The sequence below is a fragment of the Rosa chinensis genome, chromosome 1, assembly GCF_002994745.2.
Source record: "Rosa chinensis cultivar Old Blush chromosome 1, RchiOBHm-V2, whole genome shotgun sequence".
Taxonomy (NCBI): Eukaryota; Viridiplantae; Streptophyta; class Magnoliopsida; order Rosales; family Rosaceae; genus Rosa; species Rosa chinensis.
Genome location: NC_037088.1, coordinates 50,308,391 through 50,335,266, shown reverse-complemented (window position 1 = coordinate 50,335,266; position 26,876 = coordinate 50,308,391). Strand labels below are relative to the sequence as shown.

Below are 26,876 nucleotides of genomic sequence, written 5' to 3'. Positions count from 1 at the left end.
ATATTGATGGTTTTATTTATTGAGAGCTTCTATTCATACCTCCAAAATTAGTATTTGGACCTCTCTCTTTTTCCAAGTAATAGTTGATTTTATTAACTCATGTCAAATTACCAATAAGGACATAAAAGAGGGGATGAAAAAAAAAACAAAAAACAAAAGGTCTCTTCTTATCTATTGTAGTTTTCAACTTGGAGAAAACATTCTCCTCCAACATAAACCCCAAAATCATTGACCATTGTATCGTACCAATGTCTAACTCTGGTTTCTCAATTAGTACTATTAAAAGCTAGAAGCATCCACTTGAGAAAATTGGAATTTTGGTTCTGCAACTTGAATACATGGTATGATATTCTCGATTAGTACTACTGTACTCAAAACTAGAAGCATCTACTTCATAAACTTGGAATTTTAGTTCTTGGTTTGATTAAATGGTTCAATTTGGCACCATATTTTTTTGTGCAGGCCATTGGGAAGAATGATTTGTATTTGTCCTTAGGGAGTTTGATCTTACTTTGAATGGCCTTTTATTTAATTACTCTTCTATAATTGTAGGCTTTTCGATTAACTTGGTATGGCCTGAAAGGTTGGTGCTATTGTGCTATCTAACTATCTAATTGTTGGATTTCTTTGTTTCCACTTCAATTCTCTTGTACTATAGTTTCATAGACTCGAGAGCATAGTAGACTTTTTTTTTCTTTTTCTTTTTTTGTAATACAATAGCGGTACATAGAGGCCAGAAGATCAGAAAGAGAAAAACAAAGCAAGAAAGCAGGACAGTAATGGAAACCAAACTGAAACAAAAGCCAAACAATGATAGTTAGAATTTTGGAAGAACGACAAAAAAATACGTATGGATGAAAGAAACAAAATAGGAGCAACAGAATTATGTGAAAGAGAGCGACTACCACATGGAGAATTTTTTTTTTTTTAGTTCAAAGGTAAAATAGGATTGTGAATTATTCAAAATTTGAAGGAGGTCCATTACTGATTTTGGAGGTATGAATAGAATCTAGAAAAAAAAAAAAAGACTTTTATTGATTTTATTGGACGATGGATATTTTGGGAAAATTAGGGAGGTGTAAATAGCATATTGGTTATTTGTAAAAATAAGTTTGAGGTCTATTAGGTGGGGAGGTCCAAATACCAATTTTGGAGGTATGAATAGAAACTCCCTTATTTATTTTTTTTCCCTTATTTATTTTTTTTTTTTTAAGAAGAGAGTCCTATATCGATGGTTAGAAGACAGAACATAACAAGTCCTATAATAGGATTAACCGTTATGGTGTCATTTGACTCGTATTAGCATTAGCGTTGCAATCTATAATCCTATATTAGAGTCGTCTTGAATCTGTTTTTGTTCTTGAAGTTTTAAATGAATATTTTCTAAAAGAAAAAGGTTTTCATCATCAACCTTTTTGATTCGACATTCCAAACCACTGACAATAACTACTATTAAAAACAAGAAAAAAAAAATAAAAGAACAAAAAACAGAGTATCACTGTTCTCTTTTGTTTTTTTTCTTTTTTTTTCTTTTTATGAAATTGTTCATTTTGCTTGAACAATATGCAGCTGTAGTATTTCGACTTATAGAGAACAGTTGCAGCCTAAAGCTTATTTTGTAGCAATACTTGAGTACAGAGGCTACCGAGAGCAAATATAATTAGCCTTGAATTTCATTATTTTGATGAAAGAGTTGGTCACCAAAATGTTCCTCATCAGCTAACAAAAGATTAACACTGACATTTACCAGAATGATTCAGAAGACAAATCAACATGGCCCAACAACTACTTGATTACTGGACATCTGTGCACAATTCTGTTCATTATTAAGCAGCCTAGTGTAAGGCGTCATAGAGAGGGAAAAAGAATTTTGATTCCAAGCTATTGAATAACGAATGGTCAACAAAAAAGCTTGAAGCCAAAACACATGGGAAGGATTTACAGGCAATTTGACCCACATAGCGTGGGATGATCAGGTAGTCGGGTCTTAACTTGTTTTAGAAAGGTCTCAGGAGACGGACCGAGTCTTCAGCTTTGTGCTTTTCTGTTTGACAAAAAAAGCTGATAGCAGACTTTTGCTGCGAACAGGAACTCGCACGATCTGTCGATTTTGGTTGTCAAATGACCTGGCCGCCCCTAGTGGCCTGTAACCATCCACCGCATCCTGCAAGAGAAAAGAACCTTTAAATTTCCTCTCCTCACTCTACTCATGGACATATTGGGGGCAAAGCATACTTACCCTATGTCCAGCAACAAATGTTTCAGAACCAGGAAATTGACTTGGTAGCTGCACGTGAGCACCCGAGGATTTCGTAGTGGCACTCCCCTCATTATCTACATTCATTAGAAGGAGCTATTATTTCTCAAGGACAACTTCTTCATTTATAGTTGACTGAAGCGTGACTACGTGATAAGATGATTAGACTTTCCAACTCTACATACCTAAAAGCTGGAAAGTGCCAGATGTATTTACAGAAACTTTTGTGTCTGCAGAGCTGCATAAAGGAAGATATCCAGAAATATTGTCTTATTAGATCATCATGAGCAAGTGAAAACAAACAGAAAAGGAATTATTACTAACACTCAGAACATATGCTACATTTCCTTTCAATCTTATGGATTACCTAGCCAGACCATGCGAAGTCCCCTTCAAGGTTGATTTTGTTTCTGAAGCTAAATGCCAGGAAAGAGTTTTTGCTGCAGTGGCACCCAAATGTTACACATTGTAGCAAAACCAAAGTTATTACTCATTTACAATAAAAATGTAAAATCCACATTATAAACTACAAAATCACAAGGACCAAACTGAAACTTAGGAGGAAAATATCCCCAATTGGAAAATAACATACTTGACGGTTGAACATGTGGTCTTGCTTGATAAGCATGTTGCCGAGTATCAGTCTGCAGGTGTGGACTGAAATGTACCTTCTTATTGACAGAATCTAGCAACAAGGACAAAAAATAATATAAATGTAAAAATCTTGTTGTAAACATGGTAACTGCAGCTATTGGTTAATAATATTTGGCCTTACTGGGTAAAATGTAGTGCTTGTGATGTCTTGGGATGAATGACAACAGCTGCTGCTGCCTCGAACCTTCTTTATCCATGAATGTTTTGCATGTAAGAAGTTTCTAAGTATAAGAAAGATAGTTCATTTAGTTATATCCATTTGATATTCTTTCTATTCTAACATGCACGAATGCTAAAACTCACCTGGTTTAGGCAAGTAACTTTCAGGTCCATGTTTGAAACATCTAAGGTTTGCTGGTCAAGAAGGTCAGTTAACTTGTAGGCCACAGTGCCAAGGTGATCAACAGCATTAACAAGGGCTCGCACAGCATAATCTTTCAGGTTATCCAGTACCCTGTTACCAATTTTTGTAATGAACTTCAGCATGAGGTATTTATATTACAATCCTTGTAAATTCGAGAAAGAAAATGCAAGGCATGGTTAAAACATGCAGATATGCAGGACATGTTAGAACATGTGTCTTCTTGCCAATTTGTGCTGATCCCACATATCTCTCATTAACAGGATTCCACATCGATAGCAAGATAAGAAGGGCCCATAACAAATGATTTGTCATGCATTTTAGTTCATCTGTATATACCGAATTTAAACCAAGTACACATTTACATTATTTAAGTGATTTTCCTTTCATTAAATCCCGCTATATCCACTCTAAGATGCAGCAATTCAGGGATACTCTAAACCGAGGTAAGCACTCAAAACATACTGTACATTACTAGTAGGATCTGCTACTGTACACTCATCACGGGACACATCTCAAAACAGTTTGGCAACAAAACACCCCTTCAGAATAAGAAACTAAATATTTTCATATGCTTCAAGAAGAATCACATCAAACGAAACAAAAAAAAAATCCTTACATTTGTTTCTGCTCGCTATGAAGATACGACTTTTCACAATATTCCGCAGCAGAGTAAAGCTGAGGCCTCAAGTTCTTGAGCTCCTGAAATAAACACAACACAAGGATCCAACGTCATAAAACTCAAACGCTTTCCTCATCAAGCAGCACAATCATGCCAATTGAAAATGAGAGCCAGAAAGCCACAAAAGTAGCAACAACAAAAAGCTTCACCAAGCAATCAACTACAGCTACCTATAGCCAATTTACGGCCTCTATTTCCAATCATTTACCAAAATAAAGAGCATCACCTACACATCACAAGGCATTAACAACCAAGCACGACTCGAAACCGCATAGATTCAACAATTTCAAAGCCAAGATCAAATTGAATCAAAGTACGAAATGCGTAAACCAGAACGAATCAAATCAATCAAAAAAAACGAAACACTTATCAGATCCAATCCTAGACTCTCAGCCTCGCAAGAACACAAAGAAGTCAATGGAAGCGTGGGAGAAGGGAACCTGTAAGGCCTTGACGAAGCTCTTGCTGCGCTCCATGGAGACCTCGTCGAAGGTCATGGCCGGATTGAACGGCCGGGATTGCTCTAACTCCATCTCTGACCGAAAACGAATTCCGGCGATCAATGACTACCGAATTGAACAAAGTCCACAGAATTAAAGCATATAATTACAGAGAAAAGTTGGATTTGGGGGTTGGGATTTGGTGGGAGTGGGAGAGAGTGAGGTAGAAGCAACGCCGGGAATAATAATAATAATAATAATAATTCTCTGTGAAATTTAGGGAGTGAAAATGACAGGGAATTTATTGCTGGGGCGTTACTGAACTTCGCGGTGGTTGATGATTGGATGGTCTATCAGAAAATTAATTAACGGCAACTTGTCGCTCTCGGAGGGCGGTGGACTGTTCGGTTATGATTTTCTTTTCTTTTTTTTCTTTTTTTCTTTTTGGAAAAATTGTTTCATTGAAATGGAATCAAAATTGTTTCATTGTTTCTTTTTTGTAGCAATCAAAATGGAAATGATGAGACATGATGGTGAGATTGAGAGAGGAAGCTAGATATGCTATTATAGTAATCAAAGTATCTTGTGATTTTTTTTTATTGCCTAAAATCATGGGGTTTGAGATGTAATGAGTTATGTTAAAGATATAATCTTTCTAAAATTATTAAAGTTTTGCCTTGTAATGTGGGGAAATCGATAGTTCTAGTTCACACTCATACAAAAATATCGAGATTTCTGCTTGTTTTTAAGGAGAAGATAACTAGATAAGCAACCATTGATGAGGAAAGGATCACTTGAGCTTGAAAAACGTTCGAGTTTGTATATATGAGCACATGGACATAAAGGCATTAAGTTTTACATTACAGATTATCTCATAAATCATGATCATGACATACCACCTCTGTAATGATCATGAGTCATGACATACCACCTCTTTATAAACATTTTTGTTCTTTTTTTTTTTTCTTTAGATTATGTGACAGTTAGGTTTAATAAGTCTCTACTCTTTTGAGTTAGGGTCTAGAAACGAATTGACAGTGTTAATGTATCATTTTTACAGTGTTACTCTCAATGACTATGTTCTATTTTCGGTGTTTTCTTGTTATCAACATGATGGTGAATTGTCATTACACATGATTTGACTGTTTTGGAGACATTGTGGAAGGAGGTGAAGTGGTTCTTCTTAATGTTGATTGTGAGGTTGTATTTGACACTCAGGATTAGTTAGCTATCTTTGCAGCCTGAGAACATGAGCATCGTTCGTGGTTAAGGATTGAGCACTTTCGGCTCATAAATTTCACAATAGTGATAGACGGTAACTAGAGGTTCTACTGAGAACTAAAATGGAAAAACTATTTCCTTTCTCGTGACAATCAATATAAGATAGATGATCTATGATCCCAATCTTACAGTAGAAGAATTGCAATGTCATGGTCTCAAACTCTCATAAGCTTCACGTACTCGTTCCCCGTTTATTGAAGACTCTGAATAAGTTGATTCGATAAACGAGTTTCTGAAACCGAATTCACCCCGACCGAGAACGATCTCAACTAAAAAGAAAATGGTAATGGCGGATTCTCCTAGCTAGAGGACTAGTAATATATTGAGAAGAAAGATCATGACTGGTGGGTTACATGTTAAAAATATAAACTCCAGCTCATGGACATGTCACTCTTAGCTGCTCCTTCTTTCCTATCACCTAAATTAAGTTCATCTAGACACCACACTTTGGGGAGACCCCAGACAAAAAGTTACCAGCTATACATTTTAATTTTTTTTTCTTGGGTCGAACATATACAGTATATGTTAGCTACTAATATGAAGCACGTATTGATCCGTCTTCTATAGAAGCTTGAATGACGGATAAGTATGTTCTTGATCAATTTAAAAGATTATAGTGGAGCAAATCTGAAATAAAATTGTGGCTTAACCTATGTTATTGTTATTTCTCAAAATTGATTAAAGACATTTGTTAATCATAAAATTCTTTGTCACTTGGTGACCAAGTGATCATCACTTATAACTATCATAAAACTGTTCTATCATTTTCAAGACAATATTCTCTGATATTGAAGGATAAAAATTTATGGGTGAAAGGCTCTCTTACAGATAATGCTGGTTTGGTTATTTGTAATGCAACTGGGGAGTTTCTTGGTGTTGGATGTAGTGGTCGGGTTTTATGCCGCTCAAGCACAATGGGTGAGGCTACAGCAGTTCGTGATGGTTTGAAGGATCGTTATGTCCGAGGCTGGAGAAAGGAAGATCTATGAGCATCGTATTGATAAAAAATTAGATTTAGATTCAAAAGCACTTCAGCACAACTGAATAAAAAAATTAATTGACTAGCGAAACAAAACTCTCATCTATATCTATATGGGAGTTTCTATTCATACTTCAAAAATTGGTATTTAGACCTCTTTCTTTTTTCAAGAGATAGTTGACTTTGTCAACTTATGTCAAATTACCAATAAAGACACAAAAAAAGAAAGAATTTTTTTTTTTAAAAGTCTTTTCCTTTTTAGAGGTATGAAATCAACAAATAGTCATCCTCATGCCATTTTTTCCCTTTTGTTTTTATTATGGTCTTCATCTTTATCAAGCAGCGGAGAAATCAACAGACCAGTTCCTTACTTTGTAGTTCCTCGAGTCAATTTCGGATATGCAATATTCTCTAACCAAAACACCAACAGACCACTTTCTCTTAAAATCATACTCATCCATTGGAGCGTACTGTTCCTATCGAGCAAATATATGAAATGAGGGAATCTTAGGAAGTTGAAGAAATGAACTGCTCTTGGCCTCTAAAGATGCATATGCCTACAAAATACAACAATAAGAAAAGGGAGGGGGAGGGAGAGAGAGAGAGCTATCAACTGAAAGCTTGCTTTTTTTTTTTAATATTTTTTTTGGCTTAGTTGTATCAAGAGTAAAATAATATTGTGAAATGTTCAAAAATTGATGGAGGTCTAACTACCGATTTTGGAGATATATGAATAGAACACTCTAAAAAAAGTTTTTATTGATATTATTGGATGATGGGTATTATGAAAAAATTAGGGAGGTGTAGATAGCATATTGATTATTTATAAAAGTAAGTTGGAGGTCTATTAAGTGGGGAGGTCTAAATACCAATTTTGGAGGTATGAATAGAACACCCCCTATCTATATTATTATTAAGTGACAAAAGCTTTGTTAGCTAAAATTGAAATTTTTTACTTTTATACCCTCAAAATATTAAATAACTTTATCTATCTATCTAACTGAAAATATTGATATTAATTGGAAATGTCTGATGGCTAAAGATGAAAACTATTATAATCTGTATGTCCAAATCAATTTGGAGATTAGTTTTAGCAGTCAAGATCTTATTTGTGATATGTGATTATCAAGATCTAACCTTTCCTAATTATAGTTGGATTGTTGTTAACTAGCAATATAGTTTTTTTTTTTTTGGTTTTAAAGTTTGTCTAACTAGCCCTTTTTTTTTTCTTTTTTTTTTAAGGAAGATAACGATTGTATTCATAGTAAAATACTTAGGCCAAAATGGCATGATACATATTTCCCACTAGGGGTGATAGGTGCCATTACACTTAGAACAATTCCGCTCCTTTATTCATGACCCTATCAGAACAAGAATATTCTGACTAGGAAAAATAGTAAAGAAACAGCTTCTAAAGCCAATTCGCTCAATTGTGGTGCATCAAGAAACTATTCAATTTGGATGTAGAATACTGACTGTTCTGTAGGCTTACGTCAAACATAAGCATGGTTAGCTGAGTCGTTCCTCCCGGATCTCAAACCCGAAACCCTAGAGGACCAGAGACCATCTGCTTGATCCGAAGATAGGTCTAAATCCACGAAAGCATCATCCCTGTCTTGGGCACCAAGCATATTTTGGGCCCTACTCTAGCCCACATCGCGGCCATTGCCATAGGTAGCCCACTAGGGCCCATGCCCATAACTGTCCACCAAACAGGGCACGAATCTAATTTACGCACCTAGGTTGGTTTGGGCCTTCCACTGGGCCACCAAATGATTTGGACCCTCGGCAAGAAAAGGGCAGCCCCTCATCGTCAACCACGATCGTTGCTGCTTCCAGGACAGCCCCTGTTGTCGTCAAGATCTCCGACCGACGCGTATGTCCTGCCTCCGCATCACCAGTAGCTAACCACCAGGCCATTGCTCTGCCTTTCAAACTGCCCTCAAGTCGAAGCTCCAACCTTACAGGTCGAAACACCAGATTCGCTCCCCGTTGGGCCCCAGACTCCCTCGTCTGCCTTGATCGATTGATCGATTGAATTCCCAACCAAGGTGGCTAGGGTTTCCGACAATCCATTTCAAACCCAGTTCGACACTGGCTTTTGACGTCAAAATTGCAGCCACGCCCGTCACAACATCAACAGCTTTAAGCCGTGCTCTGCTTGGCCTGATTCAACCCCAATCAATTGAAAAATCCCTATCTGCAATCTCATATCGAAAAGCATCAAGGCTCCCCAATGATTTTCCATACCAGTTGTCGGTACCCTTAAGTCTAAGATTCACATCATTTGGTGCGCGGAAGATCGACTGAAAGCTCGTCGGAGTGATTCAACGTTGGATGATCTCGAGAAGCCAGCGAGAGAGGAGCCATTTGGTGTTAGGGCCGACCACCTCTGATTGAATTCCCAGCCAAGGCGGCTAGGATTTGGGAGAAGACAGAAGAGGTTCCGCTTCATTACAATAGTTAAATCCCTAAACCCTAGACTAGTGCTTTTTCTTGGTGTCTAACTAGCCCTATAGTTTTATATCTTTGCTCTTTATCCTTATAACAACATAAGTTATCTTCATTCTACTACATTAGATATTAAAATGCAGCGTATGATTCTCGTATTGAAATCATACATATAAATATATGATCTAAATATTCAAACTCTATTTTGAAATTCGAACACAGATATCTAACGAAAACCTAAATAGGTACTAATTTGTTTTAAAAGAGTGTGATCATTACACTACATATATCCATCATCACTTTTATCAGAATTATGATAAGTAAATCCTTAATTTTCTCCAATATCTTATCATAGTTTTAATACGACATATATCTATAAAGATTCAAATGAGGAAACATTTCTTTTACATTTATAGTGTGATATCACAATGAAAGCCTAAGATTTTGGAATGAAATTCATGTGAACAGGTGATTTTTTTTTTTTTTTGAATTAGTGAACAGGTGAAAGATAAATAAAATATGTGTTCTTAACAAACTTGTTTGTTTTCACATATATAGTTACCATGAGGGGTTAAGAACATATTCCCATCCAATATGATCAAAACAATTCTGAAAATTAAGAACTACTATTAAAACTCACATGATATTTGTCAAAATTGATTAAAGACATTTGTTAACCATAAATTTTTTTAGAGGTTATTCAATTCAAGTCCTTTTTGTTATATAAAAATTAGATGTAGTCCACGCATATTTTCTTGTTAATTGAGGTCCATTTGCTTTTTTTAATAGTCCATTTTACCCTTAGAACCAAATAAGGTAAATAATTTCAGATTCACTAATTAGATCACAATGTTAGCTCAATTTTAAATTTTAAATTCAAATTCCAAAATTTACAATTCATCAATGAATAATTTTCAGACAAAGAAAACTAAATGCATTCATATAAACTCAATATACCTAAGATGTAAGTCTAATACTTATATACCTACATTATAGGATGAAAAACATTAGAACAAAAATTCAAACATTATTGCTTCAATTGTATCTATATAGTAGGTATTTAAAGTTGTATAGTAGAGATTTAATCTACCTAGACATACGAAGCAGGAAAAAAAAACATAGAATATATTCTCAATCTAATCAAAATGTACAAATATGTACATATAGAACCTATACCTAATTAAAAGATAAAATGTATGAAAGAGAAAATGTGAGATAATGAGAGAACCTTAGATATAGAGAAACTTGAATTTTTTTTTAAACTTGTGAAATCTTACCTATAAATAAGGCATGTAAATGTGAAATAAAAATGTCTAATCAAATTCTAGGACAAATCTTACTTATAACACCATCGAAAATGTTCACCTAGTCAGTTATTGACCAAGAAAATAATGCTCAACCACCCTTGGATGTAAATCCAATGGCAGAGAGAATTATTATTACGTTGAGGTGTTTTGTTTTCCACCCTTGGATGCAAATCTAAGGGTTATTGAGCATAAATTCTTTGGTTAGCAACTGACCAGGTGAACACCACTGATAACACCATAATCGATTCTATATTAAAGGTAAGCAAAAACTTCTTACCAAATCTATAATAAAGGTCACTGCGAATTGAAGATGTCATGTTAGTAAGACCTAAAAATGAACTAAGAAGGGAGAAGCCAAAAAAAAATACTGATATGAAAGAAAAAACTATAAATAAACAAAGAAATGAGAAGTATGTGTTGGAAATAGGATATGCATGGAACAAGAAGAGGAAAAAAATGATGATTCGGTAGAAAAAAGGAGGAAGAAGAAGAAGACAATGCGTGATAGGTAAGATCAAGGAAGAATAATGTCTTAGAGCATCTTTAGCAGACTCTCTATTTTGGCTCCTTAGCTATTTTAGAGAGTAAGTTTAAATTTTAATATATTTTAGTAGCTGCACCAGACTCCTAAGTGACTCTCCATTATAACTTTTAGCTATCTCGCTCCTAAATATAGAGAGCGAGATGATGCTCTCTATAATTTAAAATATTCCTTTTAAGCCATTTTATGTAATTTATAAATACATTGAGACTATTTAATATTCATTTAAAAAATAATATAAATTCAAAACTAATTATAATAGAGAGCACTGATGCAGACATATTTCTAAAGTGGCTAGCCAAAATAACTTTTTAGCTACTTTGGCTAAAAAATTGCTAGCATTGCTAAAGATGCTCTTAATATGGGTGTGTGTGTTTGGTGGGGTGGTAAGACTTTGGTCTCATATATAAGAGGTCAAGAGTTCAAGCCTCATCAAGGGTGGGAGTGGGGTGGGGTTTTTTTAATAAATAAAAAAAAGAAAAAAGAAGAAGATGCTCTTAATATATATAGATTTATCTTTTGAATTCAATCAATAAACTAATAATATAAATTAAAGTTAACACATTAAATTTGCTAATTTTACATTAACAAGATTGCAATAATTTAGGATTACAATTAATATATTGGCTTTTACTGTTTATTGTACAAAATATATTAAATGAGGGTATGTTAGGAATAAAAAATTTAGGTGTTGAGTCAGCAAGATAAAAAAGGAAATAAATCAAATGTGGTAGCTGAGTCATAAGACCGCGATTAATAAAAAAATTCATCCGGACTACATCTAATATGGGCTGTGAGTTTTGGACTTAAATCTAATTAACTCATTTTTTTATCACTCCGTGTGACCATCACTTCTGACTATCATAAAGCTATCCTATTATTTTCAAGACAATATTCTCTTATACTGATGTCATTTTCAAGACAATATTCTCTGATATTGAAGGATAAATCTTTTTGGGTGAAAGGCTCTACTACAAGTAACGCTGGTTGGGTTATCTGTAATGCAACTGAGAAGTTTCTTGGTGTTAGATGTAGTGGTTGGGTTCTATGCCGCTCAAGCACGATGGCTAAGGCTATAAGTTATCTTCATTCTGCTACATTAGATATTAAAATGCATCATATGATCCTCGTATTGAAACCGTACGTATGATCAATGGTTTGATCAACAATTCCATTCAAACTCTATTTTGAAATTCAAACACAAGTATCTAATGAAAGTCCAGATCGGTGCTAGTTTGTTTTAAAAGAGTGAGATCAGTCTACACTACGTACATCCATCACCACTTTTATCAGAATTATGATAAGCAAATCCTTAATTTTCTCCGATATCTTATCATAGTTTTAGTACAACATAAATATATAAACATTCAAATGAGGAAACATTTCCTTTACATTTATAGTGTGATATCACAATGAAAGCCTAAGATTTTGGAATGAAATTCTTGTGAAAAGGTGAAAGGTAAATAAAATATTTGTTCTTAACAAACTTTTTTTTTTCTTTCTTTTTTTCACATAGTTACCATTTTTTTTTTGAGTAAAACATTAAGACTTTATTGATTAATCAAGGTGATTACAATCAAATGTCAAAGCATCCAGAATACAAACTGGAGCTTGGTCTATCCATACCTAATCGGTATTGGATTCATACGCCATAGCAGCTAACCTATGGGACACTGCATTTGCAGTTCTAGGTGCAAAAAGGAAATCCAGGCCCCTGACAAAGTGTCGATTGTGGTGGATATCTAGCAGTAGATTTGCATGTTCATGAAGCTCAAAGTCATCATCTCCAATCTCTTGTATGGCAACTTTACAGTCACTTTCAAGGCAAGCATCTTGGGCACCAATTTGCCGGAGAAAGTCAATGCCTTCTCTGATTGCAAGCAGTTCTACATGCTTGGGAGAAGAGACATGTTGAACCACTTTAGAGAAACAAGCCACAAAGGATCCATCCTTCCTTCTTATTACTCCACCAATGCCTCCAGTAGTTTGAGGAGGCAAGAAAGCTCCATCAACATTGATTTTGAGTTGTTGTTGTACAGGTGAAGTCAAATATTTACCTGGATAAGTTGGTTTGTCTTGTTTTGGCCTTTGTTGTGTTTGCAAGAACTGCTGATACCAAGTAATAGTAGCAACAACGATCTCATGTGCAGTCTTGCTTATATCATTCCAAAGATTACCATTTCGATTTTTCCACAAGGCCCACAGAAGCATAAGAAGGCATTCCCAGTTATCTCGAGTAAGATGCTGACTCTGAAGTATCAACCACTCCTTGAAGCTACAAGGTATGCAATTCTTGATTGGTATATTTGCAATTGCCATGGTTTCTTGTGCAACAGGACAATGACAAAGAACATGGCTGATCGCCTCCCAGGTCTCATTGCATAGCAAGCAATGCAAAGAACCTGAATATCCCTTGTGAATGAGGCTTTCAAGAGTAGGCAGAATATTATTGACAGCCCGCCATATACATATCTTAACCTTGCCCGGAACCATGGTGTTCCAGACTTTCTGCCAGAGACTTCGATAAGGGTAACCAGAGGACGAAGATACCAAAAGATTGCCCATGACTTTCTCTCTTGCAATCCAGTATGCCGATTTCACCGTGTATTTGCCATTTTTTTCTGGCATCCATCTATATCTATCTATTCCAGCAATGCGACTTAAAGGACACATAGTTACCATGAAAGGTTAAGAACATATTCCCATCCAATAACTATTTATAGAATGTACAGCCTTTCAATACTGAGGTCTGAGAAGGCGTTTGTCAACAAAAGAAAAAAAACTGAGAAGGCATCCAAACTTGGTTTCTGCTGAAAACTATACCATACTACCTCCTCTAGACGCTTGTAAATTATATGTAGAGTAAAGTTTCTAATCTTCTTTATCAATTTATATGACATTATAGTGGAGAAAATATGAAATGAAAATTATGAAATTGTAAAAGTAAAATGCAAATGGAATTGGTTTACTCATTTCATTTCATAGTCCCTTTATATAGGGATAGAATTACAACGGAAATATCGATTACATTAATGATACTAAATGCTGATTGATCCGTAATTGTGCTGATTGATGGTAATCACTGATTCCTTGATTCCCTCTCCGTCAGTTGCTTTGATGAAGGCACATAATGTGTTTTTCCTTTAACACTCCCCCTTGTGCCAAGTCAAAGACGAAATGGTGCATGAATTGTTGCCTCACTAAAAACCTTGCCAAGTAACAATAAAAACCCTGTGGGACAAAAAATACACCTTGGTCGAAGGAAAAGAGCACAACACACTTTCTACATTTGAGGATGATATGTGTGTGTTAGACCCCCCCCCCCTGACGTCTACACCTCCCCCTAATACTTGCATTAATCAAGGGAGTTTGGAAAGACTTCTCATTCCTATGTTTTTCACATGTTTCTCAAATGTGGCCTTCGGCAATGATTTGGTGAACAAATCTGCCACATTCTCCTCAGACCTTACTTGATTCACTTGAATCTTGAGGAAAGCCTGTTATTGCTGATTGTAGAACAACTTTGGCTATATGTGTTTTGTGTTATCACCCTTAATATAACCTAGCTTCATCTGTTCGATGCAAGCTGCATTGTCTTCATAAATGCAAGTAGGCTCTTCAGTGGTATAACTCAAACCACTAGTCCCTCGAATACGTGTAATAATAGTTCTTAGCCATACACACTCACGAACCGCCTCATGTAGAGCAATGATCTCTGAGTGGTTCGAGGAGGTAGCCATAAGGGTTTGCTTGGTTGATCTCCAAGATATCGCCGTGTTCCCATTGGTAAATACATAAACAATTTGGGAATGATCTTTACGTGGGTCAGAGACGCATCTAGCATCAGTAAAACCGACCAAAACGTCATTTGGTGTTTTAGTGTAGTGAGTGGCACTTTCGCCATCAACATTTCCTTTAGGGATTGTAATTTCATCTGCGGTCCCTCTTGTCTCTCTGTAGGGAAAGAACAGTCTCAAGTCAATGGTTCCTTTTAGGTATCGAAAATTGTTCTTGATACCATTCCAGTGACGCTGCGTTGGTGTTGAGCTAAATCTAGCTAACAAGTTCACTGAGAATGCAATGTCTGGTCGAGCACATTGGGCTAAGTATAATAATGAGCCTATTGCACTTAGATAGAGAATTTCAGCTCCCAACACCTCTTCGTCATCTTCCTTTATACGAAATGGATCTTTCCTTGCATCCAATCTTTGACTGATCATGGGAGTGCTAGCAGGATGCGCTTTGTCCATGTTAAATTTCCTGACTTTTGGACATACGCAGACTGGTGGAATAGTATTCCACAAACTCGGTGTTCTAGTTCAAAGCCTGGACAGAATCGAGATTTCCCAAGATCCTTCATCTCAAATTTGGATTTCAAGTAGCTCGTGGTTTCTCTTATTTCATCAAGAGTACCTATTATGTTCATATCATCGACATATACTGCTACAATTGCAAATCCGGAACTTGTTTTCTTTATGAATACGCAGGGGCATAATTCATCGTTCTTAATATCCCTTCCCAATCAAGTAGTCACTTAGACGGGTATACCACATCAGGCCTGGATTGTTTCAATCCGTAAAGTGAGCGTTTCAACCTAATTTCAAACGCACTCCGTGGTTTAGAGTCACTTGACTTAGGTAATGTAAGGCCATCAGGCACTTTCATATATATCTCTGAATCTAGATCCCCATAGAGATATGCAGTAACCACATCCATGAGCTGTATTTCCAGTCCTTCTGAAACTACTAAGCTAACTAAGTAGCGGAATGTTATAACGTCCATTTAAGGAAAGTATGTCTCCTCGTAGTCAATTCCAGGGCGTTGTGAGAAACCTTGCGCCACAAGGCGAGCCTTATACCTCAGGACTTCATTCTTCTCATTACGCTATTTGACAAAGACTCATTTATGTCCTACAGGCTTTACACTTGGTGGGGTTAGCACTACCTGACCAAATACCTGTCTCTTTTTCAGAGAATCTAATCTGCCTGGATTGCTTCTTTCCATTTAGGCCGATCTGCTCTTTGTTGACATTCTGCAACAGAGCATGGTTCGATATCATCGTGCTCTATGATTTCTTGAGCAACAATGTATGCAAATTCATCATCAATGTGTATGGAAGATCTTTCTATCAACTCATACACACTCTCATAATCCATTGAGATTTCTTTGTTCTCTAGAATCATTTCAAACTTTGGAGCATACTCCAGTATTGATTCATGGACATAACTATAATCAGAGACAATCTCATGAGAGGGATTCTATACATTGATGATTGGTTTGTGCCTTACTCGCCCTCTTCTTCCTTGGGTGAGTGTCAATCGAACCAAGTGGCCTCCCCCTCTTCCTTTGGGGAGCCACGGCCTCAACCACACCTCCACTAAGTGTGGTTGCAGTGTCTCTATCTGCAGCACCGTGCCCCTTGTTGGGGACTTCTAACCTTGCAGGCACATTTGCAGCTGGTATATGTGATCTCATCACTTTTGCCATATCAGTAAACATATCAGGCATCGAATCTGCTATGTTCTGAAGATCGATTATTCTTTTCACTTCACTTTCACATTGTGAAGTGCGGGGATCAAAATGAGACAGAGTGGGGACAAACCACGACAATTCCTGTCGTTCCCTTGGAAAATCCTTTTTCCTATCTCCCTCTAACGACGGGAAGACTGTTTCATCAAAGTGACATTCCGCAAATCTAGCGGTAAAGAGATCGCCTGTCAAGGGTTCCAAATAGCGGATAATTGTTGGGGATTCGTATCCAACATAAATACTTAATCATCTCTGAGGACCCATTTTGATGCGCTGTGGAAGCGCAATAGGCACATATACTGCACAACCAAATATGCGTAAGTGTGAAATGTCAGGCTCATATCCAGTTACCAACTGGTAAGCAGAAAATGGTTGGCTAGTAGTGGGTCTGAAACGAATAAGTAAAGCTACGTGCAATATTGCATAACCCCATGCAGATACAGGCAGGTTGGTGCGCATAACAAATGTCCTAACCACCATCTGTAGCCTTTTGATGGTGGCTTCTGCGAGACCATTTTGTGTATGTACATGGGGTACAGGATGCTCTACATCGATCCTGATAGACATGCAATAATCATCAAATGCTTTTGATATAAACTCTCCAGCGTTATCAAGCCTTATAGACTTGATAGGGTGATCAGGGTGGTGAACCCTTAAACGTATAATCTGTGCTAGGAGTTTTGCAAATGCAGCATTTCTTGTGGACAATAAAACGACATGTGACCAGATTGTCGAGGCATCCACCAGAACCATAAAGTACTTCAATGGTCCGCATTTTAGATGGATAGGTCCACAGATATCTCTTTGTATCCTTTGTAAGAATGGAATGTTTTGTTTTGTATCTTTAGCATAAGAAGGTCTCAATCCTGTTTTTGCTAAAGAGCAGGCTTTGCAAAACAAGTGATGTGCCTTTGAAATAGTCAATGAGGCATAATGGGAGGGAGGTAGTGCTTCTGGTACTTCAGAAGGCAATGGCTGCATTTGAGCAGTACTAAGACCGACACTTTGCAGTGTGGCAGACTTTTCTCCCATTTTATTTTGCACTCGAAAGAAGGGATGTCCATATGAGTTCTTTAAAATACGGATCATCATGTCACGACCGGGATGCCCTAGGTGGTCATGCCAAAGCCTGTATGAGTTAGTGTCCCACATTTTATTGTTGGTAATAACATAGGATTCAATGATCCGAATCGTAGTGAGGTACAGTCCACTAGATTGACTCATAAGTTTCTCTAAAATGCGTTTCCTTCCACATTCATTAGAGTTAATATCAAGGTATTCAGTTCCATTCTCACAGTGTGTTTCTACTGGATAACCGTTGGCACAAATACCTTTGAAACTTAACAAGGTTCGATTAGCTCTTGGTGCATATAGAGCGTCTGTGACTTGAAATGTTGTGCCATTAGGCAGCAAAAATTTGGCAGTTCCTCACCCTTTTATTACTTGTGATGATCCAATCATCGTAATCACAGAGGATTTATAGGCTATTGATTCAATGAATAATTGCCTATTTCTTAATATTGTGTGGGTAGTCCCACTATCAATTAAGCACTCAAGTTCTCCTCCATTCATTCCTACAAATAAATGGGAGGTATTTAGAAAATATAGCTCATATTCTTTAGAGTATTTCTATTTGCGTAGAATGGTATTCTTTGCATTCTAATAATTTTTCTCTAGATGTATTGCTTTACATCTTTATAGTGCTATGTCGAACCATGTAAATATGTGTGGTAAATAAATTTGAATAAATTCAGTGCTTTAGAATAAAATTCAAAATTTATTAATAAGCCAACGATAATCAAATCAAGGTCTTTGTTCAGAAATCTAATTCATTAAACCATTCTTTAAGACCAAATAATAGTCTAATTAAAAATGAGGCATTATGCCTTCACAACTATCTGTGGAAAATAAAATGAATAAAGCAGATTAGTCAAGATTGAGAGCATCCATTGACTTAGCAAGTTCCTCTTTGCCATTGAAGTCTGCAATTGTAAGGTTGAAGTCTAGGTCATGACCTCCTTCTTCCATATAGTGAGTCTCTTGTTCTTTAGACTCTCTATACCTCTTGTAATTGGCTGCTACTCTGTTGTTTGCTTGGCAGTTCTTGTACCAATGCCCAATGAATCCACACCTATAGCATGGTTCATTGTCAACTCTTTCTTTTTGCATCTTTTTTCCATGATCCCCATGTCCCTTTCCACGTGGTGCATTGTTGCCACGTGGGTAGGGATCAGCACGTCTAAACCCCCTTGCATTGGAGTTATTTCCACCTTTCATTTTTCCATAATTAGCCTAGGGAATTTTCTTTGTCCCAGTAGGCATGGCATTGTTGTTCAAGAGAATCTCATTATGTCTCTCAGCCACTTGCAGTAGGCTTATTAACTTATTGAAAGTTGTGATTCTTTTGTTGTCATACTCCAACTTATACTGGTTCGCTAGTATAAATGCTGAAGTAGGAAAGGTGGTAAGAGTCTTGTAGATCATATTATCTTCTGTGATTTCCCTTCCACAGAAATTGAGACGTGCCTTTAAGCGCAACATATCGTTGTTGAAGTCATTGACCCTTTTATAGTTAAGCAAGCGAATTCCATTCCACTAAACAGCCAGTCCTGGGAGCAAAGTATCGTGAATGTTCCCAAAACGTCCCTTAAGGGCATCCCACAGTTCTTTGGGTGTCTTCAACTGAAGGTACTCCCAGCGTAGGCTGGGATCAATATGTCGCCTCAGAAACAGTAAGGCATCTGCTTTCACCTTATTAGATAGTTCATCATCTTTGGGGTTGGTAATGGTGGCAGTGTAGTCTTTTGCCACAAAGGCAGTTATCGGAAACCCAACGATGGTACTCAAGTCCTTCTGAGTCCAAGATGTCAAATTCAGGTCGAGTTGGATCAGCCATTTGATTTCGAGAAAATAAAACAATCCTAGCGCACGCGCTTGTTGATGCAGGCGTGCGTAGCGATGTTTTTTTTTTCAGCAATGGGCCAGAATTTTTTTCTTTTCTGGGCCGCAGGGCCTGTTTCTTTTTTTTCTTTGCTTTTTTCTTCTTCTTGGGCCTGGTATTTACTTCGGCCCGGGTCACGTTTTCCCTCTTCTTTTTTCTTTTTTTCTTCCTCGTCTTGGTTTGCAGGTGGGTGGCTGGTGTCTGGTGGAGCGCTGTAGAGGCGCTGGGTGTGCAGAGGCGGTGCTTGTAGGGGTCGCTTCACCGGGGCAAGTGAGCGTCTGTGTGGGCTGGAGACGCCGGGGAATGATCGCTGCAGTTGGAGGCGCGGGATTTGCTGCTGCAAGGATTACGGTGCTATAGGCTGAAGACTGCAGCGACCGGCCTGGAGGGCTGGGATCGAGGGGGAAGGCCGCCGAATAGAGATGGAGGCCAGTGACGTGGGCTGGCGGTCCCCGATCTGGACGGGATTTTTTTTTTTTTTTTTTTTTTGTGGAATTCGTGCGGCATAAAAAAAAATCTAGGGTTTGGTTTTTTCCGTTTGAAAACTAGGATTTTTTCTCTTGGCTATTTGCTCTGAGTGTGCTGATAACGTGTAAAAGTAAAATGCAAATGGAATTGGTCTACTCATTTCATTTCATAGTCCCTTTATATAGGGATAGAATTACAACGGAAATATCGATTACATTAATGATACTAAATGCTGATTGATCTGTAATTGCGATGATTGATGGTAATCACTGATTCCTTGATTCTCTCTCCGTCAGTTGCTTTGACGAAGGCACATAATGTGTTTTTCCTTTAATAGAAATTGTGTTTTAACATAATTTTTGTTAACATTGTTACACGTCCACACTAATTTGTTCTTGTAACATCATATTGTCTGAGATTGAAGGATATTAAAAGCAAAGTTGATATGAACTCAGCTTACGTTATTATGTCCCAAGTCAGTTATTCATGTCATAACCCATTTTAATGCTAATATCTTTAAAGTTTAAACTCTAAGAGCCCGTTTGGAATTGCTTCGCTTTTAAAAAAAAAATCAATTTTTGTTCAAAATTTTAGATTTTATTATGTTTGGTAAGTAAATAAAAAACAGCTTTAAATGAAAGTTATAGGTCACTGGCAGCAGATTTTAGAAGCAACCCAGAGATTACTTTTAGAAGCTGCTGTGGATCAAAACACGCTATGCAGTTGTTTTATGTACATACAGCACTTTTAAAAACATTATTTACCAAACACGAAATTGTTTTAATTCACAGCTGATTATTCTCACAATACAACAACAGTAGTTTTTTTTAAGCTGCTGTGGATCAAAACAGGCTATGCAGTTGTTTTATGTACATACAGCATTTTTAAAAACATTATTTACCAAACACGAAATTGTTTTAATTCACAGCTGATTATTCTCACAGTACAACAGCAGTAGTTTTTTTTTAAAGTCATAACAATCCCAAACTAGGTCTAAAAGTCTAAATTTTCTTTTTTTCTTTTTTTCTCTTTTTTTAAAAAGATAATCAAATGATTTCACTCATACCCTCATGGTGATTCAAACTCATGACTTCATTAATTTTCAATAAATGTGCTACACGATAATATTATTTTCGCTTTTGTCCAACCTATCAAGGTCAACAAACTAGGGGTAGTGCCACGCCTCCGATAATTGATTGGTCTCTGTAACGCGAATCTCACGTTGCACGTACACCCACATGTCAACGCACACTCAACCCAGCAGACAACTCTTCTAAAAAAAAAAAAAAAAAAACAGCAGAAAACTCTCACTCGAGGATCCCCAACGACCAATCACAAATTTCCCCCATTTTAACCAACCGATAATTCCAATTATCTCCAAACCAAAATTATCCAAACAGATTTTCCTTTTCCTCCCCCTCCAATAAAATCCCTCAAATTTCCGAACTTAAACCCAAAAATGGCGTTTTACTTCCACTGAAAAAAAAAAAAAAAAAAAAAAATCCCAAACATTTCCAATGACTCTTCTCGTTCCGTCACCGGAAATCTCCATAGTCTTCTCTAACCCTAACCGTAAAGGCTTTCGAATTCCGACGAACTTCGGGTCGAAATCCAGGTCCACGGTTAGGGTTTGCGCCGGGGTTAAAGACAGTGCAGTGAGGGCGTCGGAATTGGATCGGAATTTAAGGTCGTACGGGCAGTTCTCGGCTCCGGTGAAGCAGGGTCCGAAGCCGAGCAAGGAAGATCAAGAGAAGCAGGAGTACTATGTGAATATGGGGTATGCGATTCGGACTCTGAGGGAGGAGTTTCCCGAGCTGTTTTTCAGAGAGCTTAGCCTCGACATTTACAGGTCTGATTTTGATTGGTTTTCTTTGGATTTTGATTCAGTTAATTTCTTGCTTGTGTGGGTGATCAGAAATGTATAAATGGAAAAAGAGAATTGTTGGAGGTTAATGTTCTTGGTGTTTTTGGTTTGGTAGAATTGAGAATTAAGAATTGTATATCAGTTAAGCAATTTGTGAATTTCCATTAAATTGAGGCCTTTGTAGTTTGGGAGCTGAGAATAAGGAGGAGTTAAACCTTTGAAATTTGGGAATCCAAATGTTGCTAATAATGTATTTAGCTAGTTATTCAATAACCTGTTTAATTGAGGCTCAAGTCTAATTGGAGGTTTCAACATTAGTATTCTAGTGATTTCATTTTCTCGATAGAACTTTAGTTTGGAAGTTATTGGTTTAAGCTATACATGTATGTGGATATGCTATGAACGGCAATCAGCCCCTATGGCTGAGGAAATTGGTCGGAGCTAGCTGACTATACCTTCATTACAGTATTTTCTAGGGCTTGGCTACAATATGGTTTGTCAATATATTAGGGACGTTCATGATGTAGAGTGTAGATTGAAACAAGAGTGTGGGATGTTAGGTGATGACCGTTTGCTACAAATTGTTGTGCATGTGCTTGAGAGAGCCAGGACTTATTGATGGTTTGCTAATCAGTAGGGTGGCCTATGTGAGTAAATTATTCAGCGTGGTGTTCAATACTTTGTTAATTTGAATCATGTCAGATATATTATCAAGGTTCCTATCAGAGTTTCTTTGTATTACATGGGATTCTATTTACAATATGCTAATACGTCCTTTGTGTTCTGTATAGGGATGATATCACATTCAAAGATCCGATCAATACCTTTATGGGCATTGAGAATTACAAGTCTATATTTTCGGCATTACGTTTCCATGGCCAGATATTTTTCAAGGCCTTGTGGGTTGACGTCATTAGTGTATCGCAGCCGATGGACAATATTATAATGGTTCGCTGGACTATCCATGGCATGCCACGAGTCCCTTGGGAAAGTCGTGGTCGATTTGATGGAACCTCAGAGTACAAACTTGACAAGAAAGGGAAGATCTATGAGCATCGTGTTGATAACATTGCTCTGAATTCGCCTCCAAAGTTTCAGATTCTGGCCGTAGGTGATATAATGCAATCTCTTGGGTGCCCTTCAACTCCAAAGCCAACATTTTTTGAAACTTCATCATTGCCATCTTCAAAGAGGAGTTGATGATGCTTAGTTCTTTCAAAATTTTGGTGTCTGCTGTGCACAGTTGAGTATATCTTGAGCTAGAATTGACATCGACTACTCCAGTGATATAAAGTTGGTTTACATTGCAAAAAATGTTGCCCAAGTTGACAAGGCACTGCCAGACACTAGCATAGCGGATATTGAATGTACTGATCTGTTAAAACTACTCAGATTCCGAGCTCTGAGTTCAGCTATGTACAATGCTTGCATACTTTGTATAGTATGAGGTGTATGCTGGTTCCTATGATCCTAGAATCCATCTCATTGTAATATGATATTATAGAAAGCTTACAATCAGTGACCACGGCCATGAGCACCCGTCACTTTTGTTCCTTGACTTGTGAAAAGATAGGCTTCCAAATTGCTTTAAGCAAGGCTGGCTTCTGTAGTATAGTTTTATATCTTGTCAGATACGTTGTCATTTTCATTGTTAATGGGTGCTTTTGCAAATGACCCCATAATATTTGTAAATTTATAGGATTAGATACATGACTACTACAAGTTAGAAGACAGCAGGAGCATGAGACTGTTAGAAGAGAACCAGTGGTTCCCAGTAGCATTCCAGGTGATTATCAAAGAATAGAAAAACACCAATTCCAGGCTTTATTACATGCTTCACAATTGGAACGTTATATAAAAATATAGTCCCATATTGGACAGAAACTCGTAAAAGAATGCAAAAGCTGAAAACCTCACTTGGCCAGTGCCATCATTATCAAGGTTGGTCTCATTGCAAGTCTGACCAAGAATCATCAATAGCAAAAACAAAAAGGTTCTAAACGTGTAAGGTTAAGATGCTTATTAAAACATGTAATTGAAAGAAACTGAGGCAGAGGGGAAATGGTGTTGATGAAGTTGAGGACTCACGTAGAGTTAAATACATTGTATCTGATTAAATAGATGCATAAAGTAAAACTAAAATAACTGAATGAGCAAAATAAGTTAGCGTGTAGACTTCGAAATTTATAACCTATGCACCTCATGAAATTAAATTCCTCAACCAGACATGCTAGCTTGTACTAAGTGATGCACATTCCAAACTTTTAACTAGTGTAAATTTTCAGGCATAGTGTTCTGGGAGAAGTCTAGTTGTTTTAAATTGTCTTTGTGGTTTGAATGGTACATGTGACATACGTGTCTCTCCTGCAGCTTATAATCACATATAGGCTTCGATTTGGCGGATTTGCCATAGGGCCATTGTTCGCCATGTTGTTTATTTTTAGAATTTTTGGGTACATATTGTTCGCCATGTTGTTAAGGGACTCGAAAACACGGTTTTCCACTTTCTGAGCTAAGGGCCCAAGGTGGATTGGATTGCAGGTGTTTTCAAAACAATGCTAATGACTAATCTTATATACACAAAGGCCGAAGCAAATTTGTATCAACCCTACCATTTTCTGCAAGTAATCGACAGTTTGATCCGCATGAGAGTAGATTTGCGTGATACACATGAAAGTTAACTATAATAGAAGCGAAAAGATTGAAATACTATGAGTCACTATCACTTACTAATATAAAAAGTAAAATGATTCCCTTATCATTAATCAAATTTAACCATGAATGCAAAGATTTGTGCGACAGGTACGCTGATTAGACAATCTAATTAAAGTTTATTTTGAAAAACTAGACTAATAAGAATCATCCATTAACAGAATATTGACGCTCGTTTATTGTGAAATGCTAACTCTAAAAAAATCAGATACATTTACACATTATCCATGAAAGAACCGATCCGCCTAGTCCTTCTTTCTTCCTATCCTTATCATGGGGGGATCCTTTTTCTTGTTCTTTTTTTTTTGGGGGGGGTGAGAGGGACATTATGAAATTGATTGTTGGATTTGTTTTTGGGGTTAGGTGTTGTGCAGAGAAGTCCTGGACCTTTGTTTTTTTGGTCCCAGAAGTCCTGGAGTGCTGGGTACGATTTACATTGTGTGGTTCAAGTGTGTGCTGTCTGCACATCTAGAAGTCCAGCACTGCTCAAATTCCTTGACCTCTCGCTTTCCCCTACGCAGGCGGCCAGGGGCAAACAACGTCCTTTATAAAAAGTCCTGCAACGCGCAAACCCACCTCAGAGGCTCCGCGCTCAATGCGCAGTAGCGCACCTTCCAAAATATCTTTGTTCTTTAGTCTTTGCTTTTACAAGAATAATATATAACAAACTTATCTCCACACTAACACGAGTGTTATGATTTTTGACTGGGGCATCTTTTCCGTGGTAGGGTTTTGTAGTTGTAATCAAAACTTTTGCGTCATGTAAACATATAAAAATTGTATAAGGGTATCATTCTAACACCTCGCTATAATAGTCTTACTCACATAAGGGACAATAGAGATTGTGAGTTACAAATAAATTTGACAGCTGAAAATAAATGCACAGTTTTAAGTTGTTATAATTTTAATTTTTGAATTTAATATATGTGGTTGAGATACATTTGTTCATATGGTCTCTTAAAACTGTCTCTTAAGTGAGCAAAACGCATGTATAATATAGGTGTTTTGAGATTTTCAAAATATCAAAATTTCACGAGTTTCTTTTAAAAATATGAAATAAGAAAATAGCTTTAAAAAATATGTCAATATGTGTATTATTCACGTATTAAACAAAAAATTACCATTACGGTCATTATCAATAGTAGAAAGGATAAATTGGACCTAACAATCTAGACCTCGAACAAACACCATTTGTACTGAAACCGAACCAAAAAGCAATATTATATGGAGTTATATTTTCAAAGAGTCAAAGACCGACTCTATCTCAGTATCTCATTTCGTCTTCTTCTTCTTCTTCTTCTTCTTCTTCAATCAATATGTAAGATATCAAAATTAAAACTTACATGAAAATAGTCGTAGGTTAAAAGTAACTCGATCTCGATTGAAAGCAAAAACTTTCGTTTTTGAGAAACCAAATACCTCAATTTAGTGATTTGGGCAACCGCTAGAACGAGCCCAACCATACTCAACAATATTGAATTTCTATACACACTTTTTTTTAGAAGAAAATAAATTGAATCGATAAGCATTTTAGATAGATATATCGGTTCTAAGTATATAGGATAGCTATTGTGGCGCATCATCAACCCAAACATGAAATGCAGTAAATAAAAGCACATTCCTAGCTAATATATGCAGCTACTTGATTACATCTACTAGAACAATATGTACAGACAACTGGAGTGAAGAGGTGAAACATAATTTTTAGTTCCTCTAACAACAAACTTTATACAGACCAATCTAACTTATTCTTAACTAAATCATTAACCAATAGAAGATTTTGCTCCAGTTTAGATTTGGAAATTCTAGAGAGAGAGAGGCTAGAGTTTTCACCCCATCCATCCCATTAAGAGTCAACCGTCTAAGCATCCCTCCATCCTCACTCACCTCCATCTGCCTCCATCCACAACCATAATCCTTTGCATCCTTTGTGGAGTTTTTGCTGGCTTTGTCTAGATTATACACCTTCTTGTGGTGATTATGCTAGCTATGTTCAGATCTAGAGGGCGTAGCTCCTCTTCTTACTATGTTATTTCAATTTCTTGTCAATTATGCTCGGAAATTCTTCAAATCTGATTTCAGCCCCAACAATTCCTCCCACCCAATATCCCACACCAACTCTCCTCCCTCTACCACTGACTTTCATGGAGATTCCCATGGCTACCTCTATAAAGTGAAAATCACTTACCAAGAGGAGTATGGGTGCTCACTCGTGGACGTGTCACCCCCCCCCCCCCCCCCCCCAAAATTATCCATTGTATTTTTTCTTTGTTGCTGACTTTTGTCCCCTTTGGTGGCAGTGGTTCTCTTCCAGATCGTTGGGTTCTGATGGAGATGAGAAGGTCAGCCTGCATTATTGGCTCCTCCTCCGTATCATCATGTATTTTGGGTATGATTGGATTTGCTTTC

At 37.0% G+C, this 26,876-nt stretch overlaps 3 protein-coding genes across 4 annotated transcripts; 1 reads left to right on the top strand and 2 right to left on the bottom strand.

Annotated features, from left to right (window-relative positions):
• Window positions 1–1,720: 1,720 nt before the first annotated feature.
• LOC112195222 (protein ABIL1) lies at window positions 1,721–4,649 on the bottom strand. 2 transcript variants are annotated; one of them, XM_024335605.2, is made up of 9 exons: window positions 4,395–4,649; window positions 3,892–3,974; window positions 3,215–3,365; window positions 3,033–3,132; window positions 2,850–2,942; window positions 2,625–2,709; window positions 2,443–2,495; window positions 2,240–2,334; window positions 1,721–2,164 (listed from the first exon to the last, which is right to left on the bottom strand). In XM_024335605.2, exons 1-9 carry the CDS (start codon window positions 4,485–4,487, stop codon window positions 2,009–2,011), a joined length of 909 nt encoding a protein of 302 aa, XP_024191373.1. In that variant the 5' UTR covers window positions 4,488–4,649; the 3' UTR covers window positions 1,721–2,008. The 2 variants fall into 2 exon arrangements, with proteins under 2 accessions (XP_024191373.1, XP_024191366.1); XM_024335598.2 differs by having other exon boundaries at window positions 2,625–2,697; window positions 4,395–4,646.
• Window positions 4,650–12,579: 7,930 nt separating this feature from the next.
• LOC112169082 lies at window positions 12,580–13,626 on the bottom strand. The gene has a single exon (XM_024306027.1). The coding sequence runs from the start codon at window positions 13,624–13,626 to the stop codon at window positions 12,580–12,582; it is 1,047 nt and encodes a 348-aa protein (XP_024161795.1).
• Window positions 13,627–21,318: 7,692 nt separating this feature from the next.
• On the top strand, window positions 21,319–23,367 carry LOC112181841. The gene is made up of 2 exons (XM_024320235.2): window positions 21,319–21,740; window positions 22,547–23,367. Exons 1-2 carry the CDS (start codon window positions 21,409–21,411, stop codon window positions 22,953–22,955), a joined length of 741 nt encoding a protein of 246 aa, XP_024176003.1. The 5' UTR covers window positions 21,319–21,408; the 3' UTR covers window positions 22,956–23,367.
• The last annotated feature ends 3,509 nt before the right edge of the window (window positions 23,368–26,876 follow it).

What these genes read in the sequence shown, in the direction of transcription:
- LOC112181841 (XM_024320235.2), top strand. Translation starts at nt 21,409, where the DNA reads ATGACTCTTCTCGTTCCGTCACCGGAAATCTCCATAGTCTTCTCTAAC. An exon ending in CTTAGCCTCGACATTTACAG is followed by an intron (nt 21,741 to 22,546) that starts GTCTGATTTTGA and finishes TGTTCTGTATAG; the next exon opens with GGATGATATCACATTCAAAG.
- LOC112195222 (XM_024335605.2), bottom strand. Translation starts at nt 4,487, where the DNA reads ATGGAGTTAGAGCAATCCCGGCCGTTCAATCCGGCCATGACCTTCGAC. An exon ending in GCTTCGTCAAGGCCTTACAG is followed by an intron (nt 3,975 to 4,394) that starts GTTCCCTTCTCC and finishes TGTTTATTTCAG; the next exon opens with GAGCTCAAGAACTTGAGGCC. An exon ending in ACCACATGTTCAACCGTCAA is followed by an intron (nt 2,710 to 2,849) that starts GTATGTTATTTT and finishes TGTAACATTTGG; the next exon opens with GTGCCACTGCAGCAAAAACT.
- LOC112169082 (XM_024306027.1), bottom strand. Translation starts at nt 13,626, where the DNA reads ATGTGTCCTTTAAGTCGCATTGCTGGAATAGATAGATATAGATGGATG.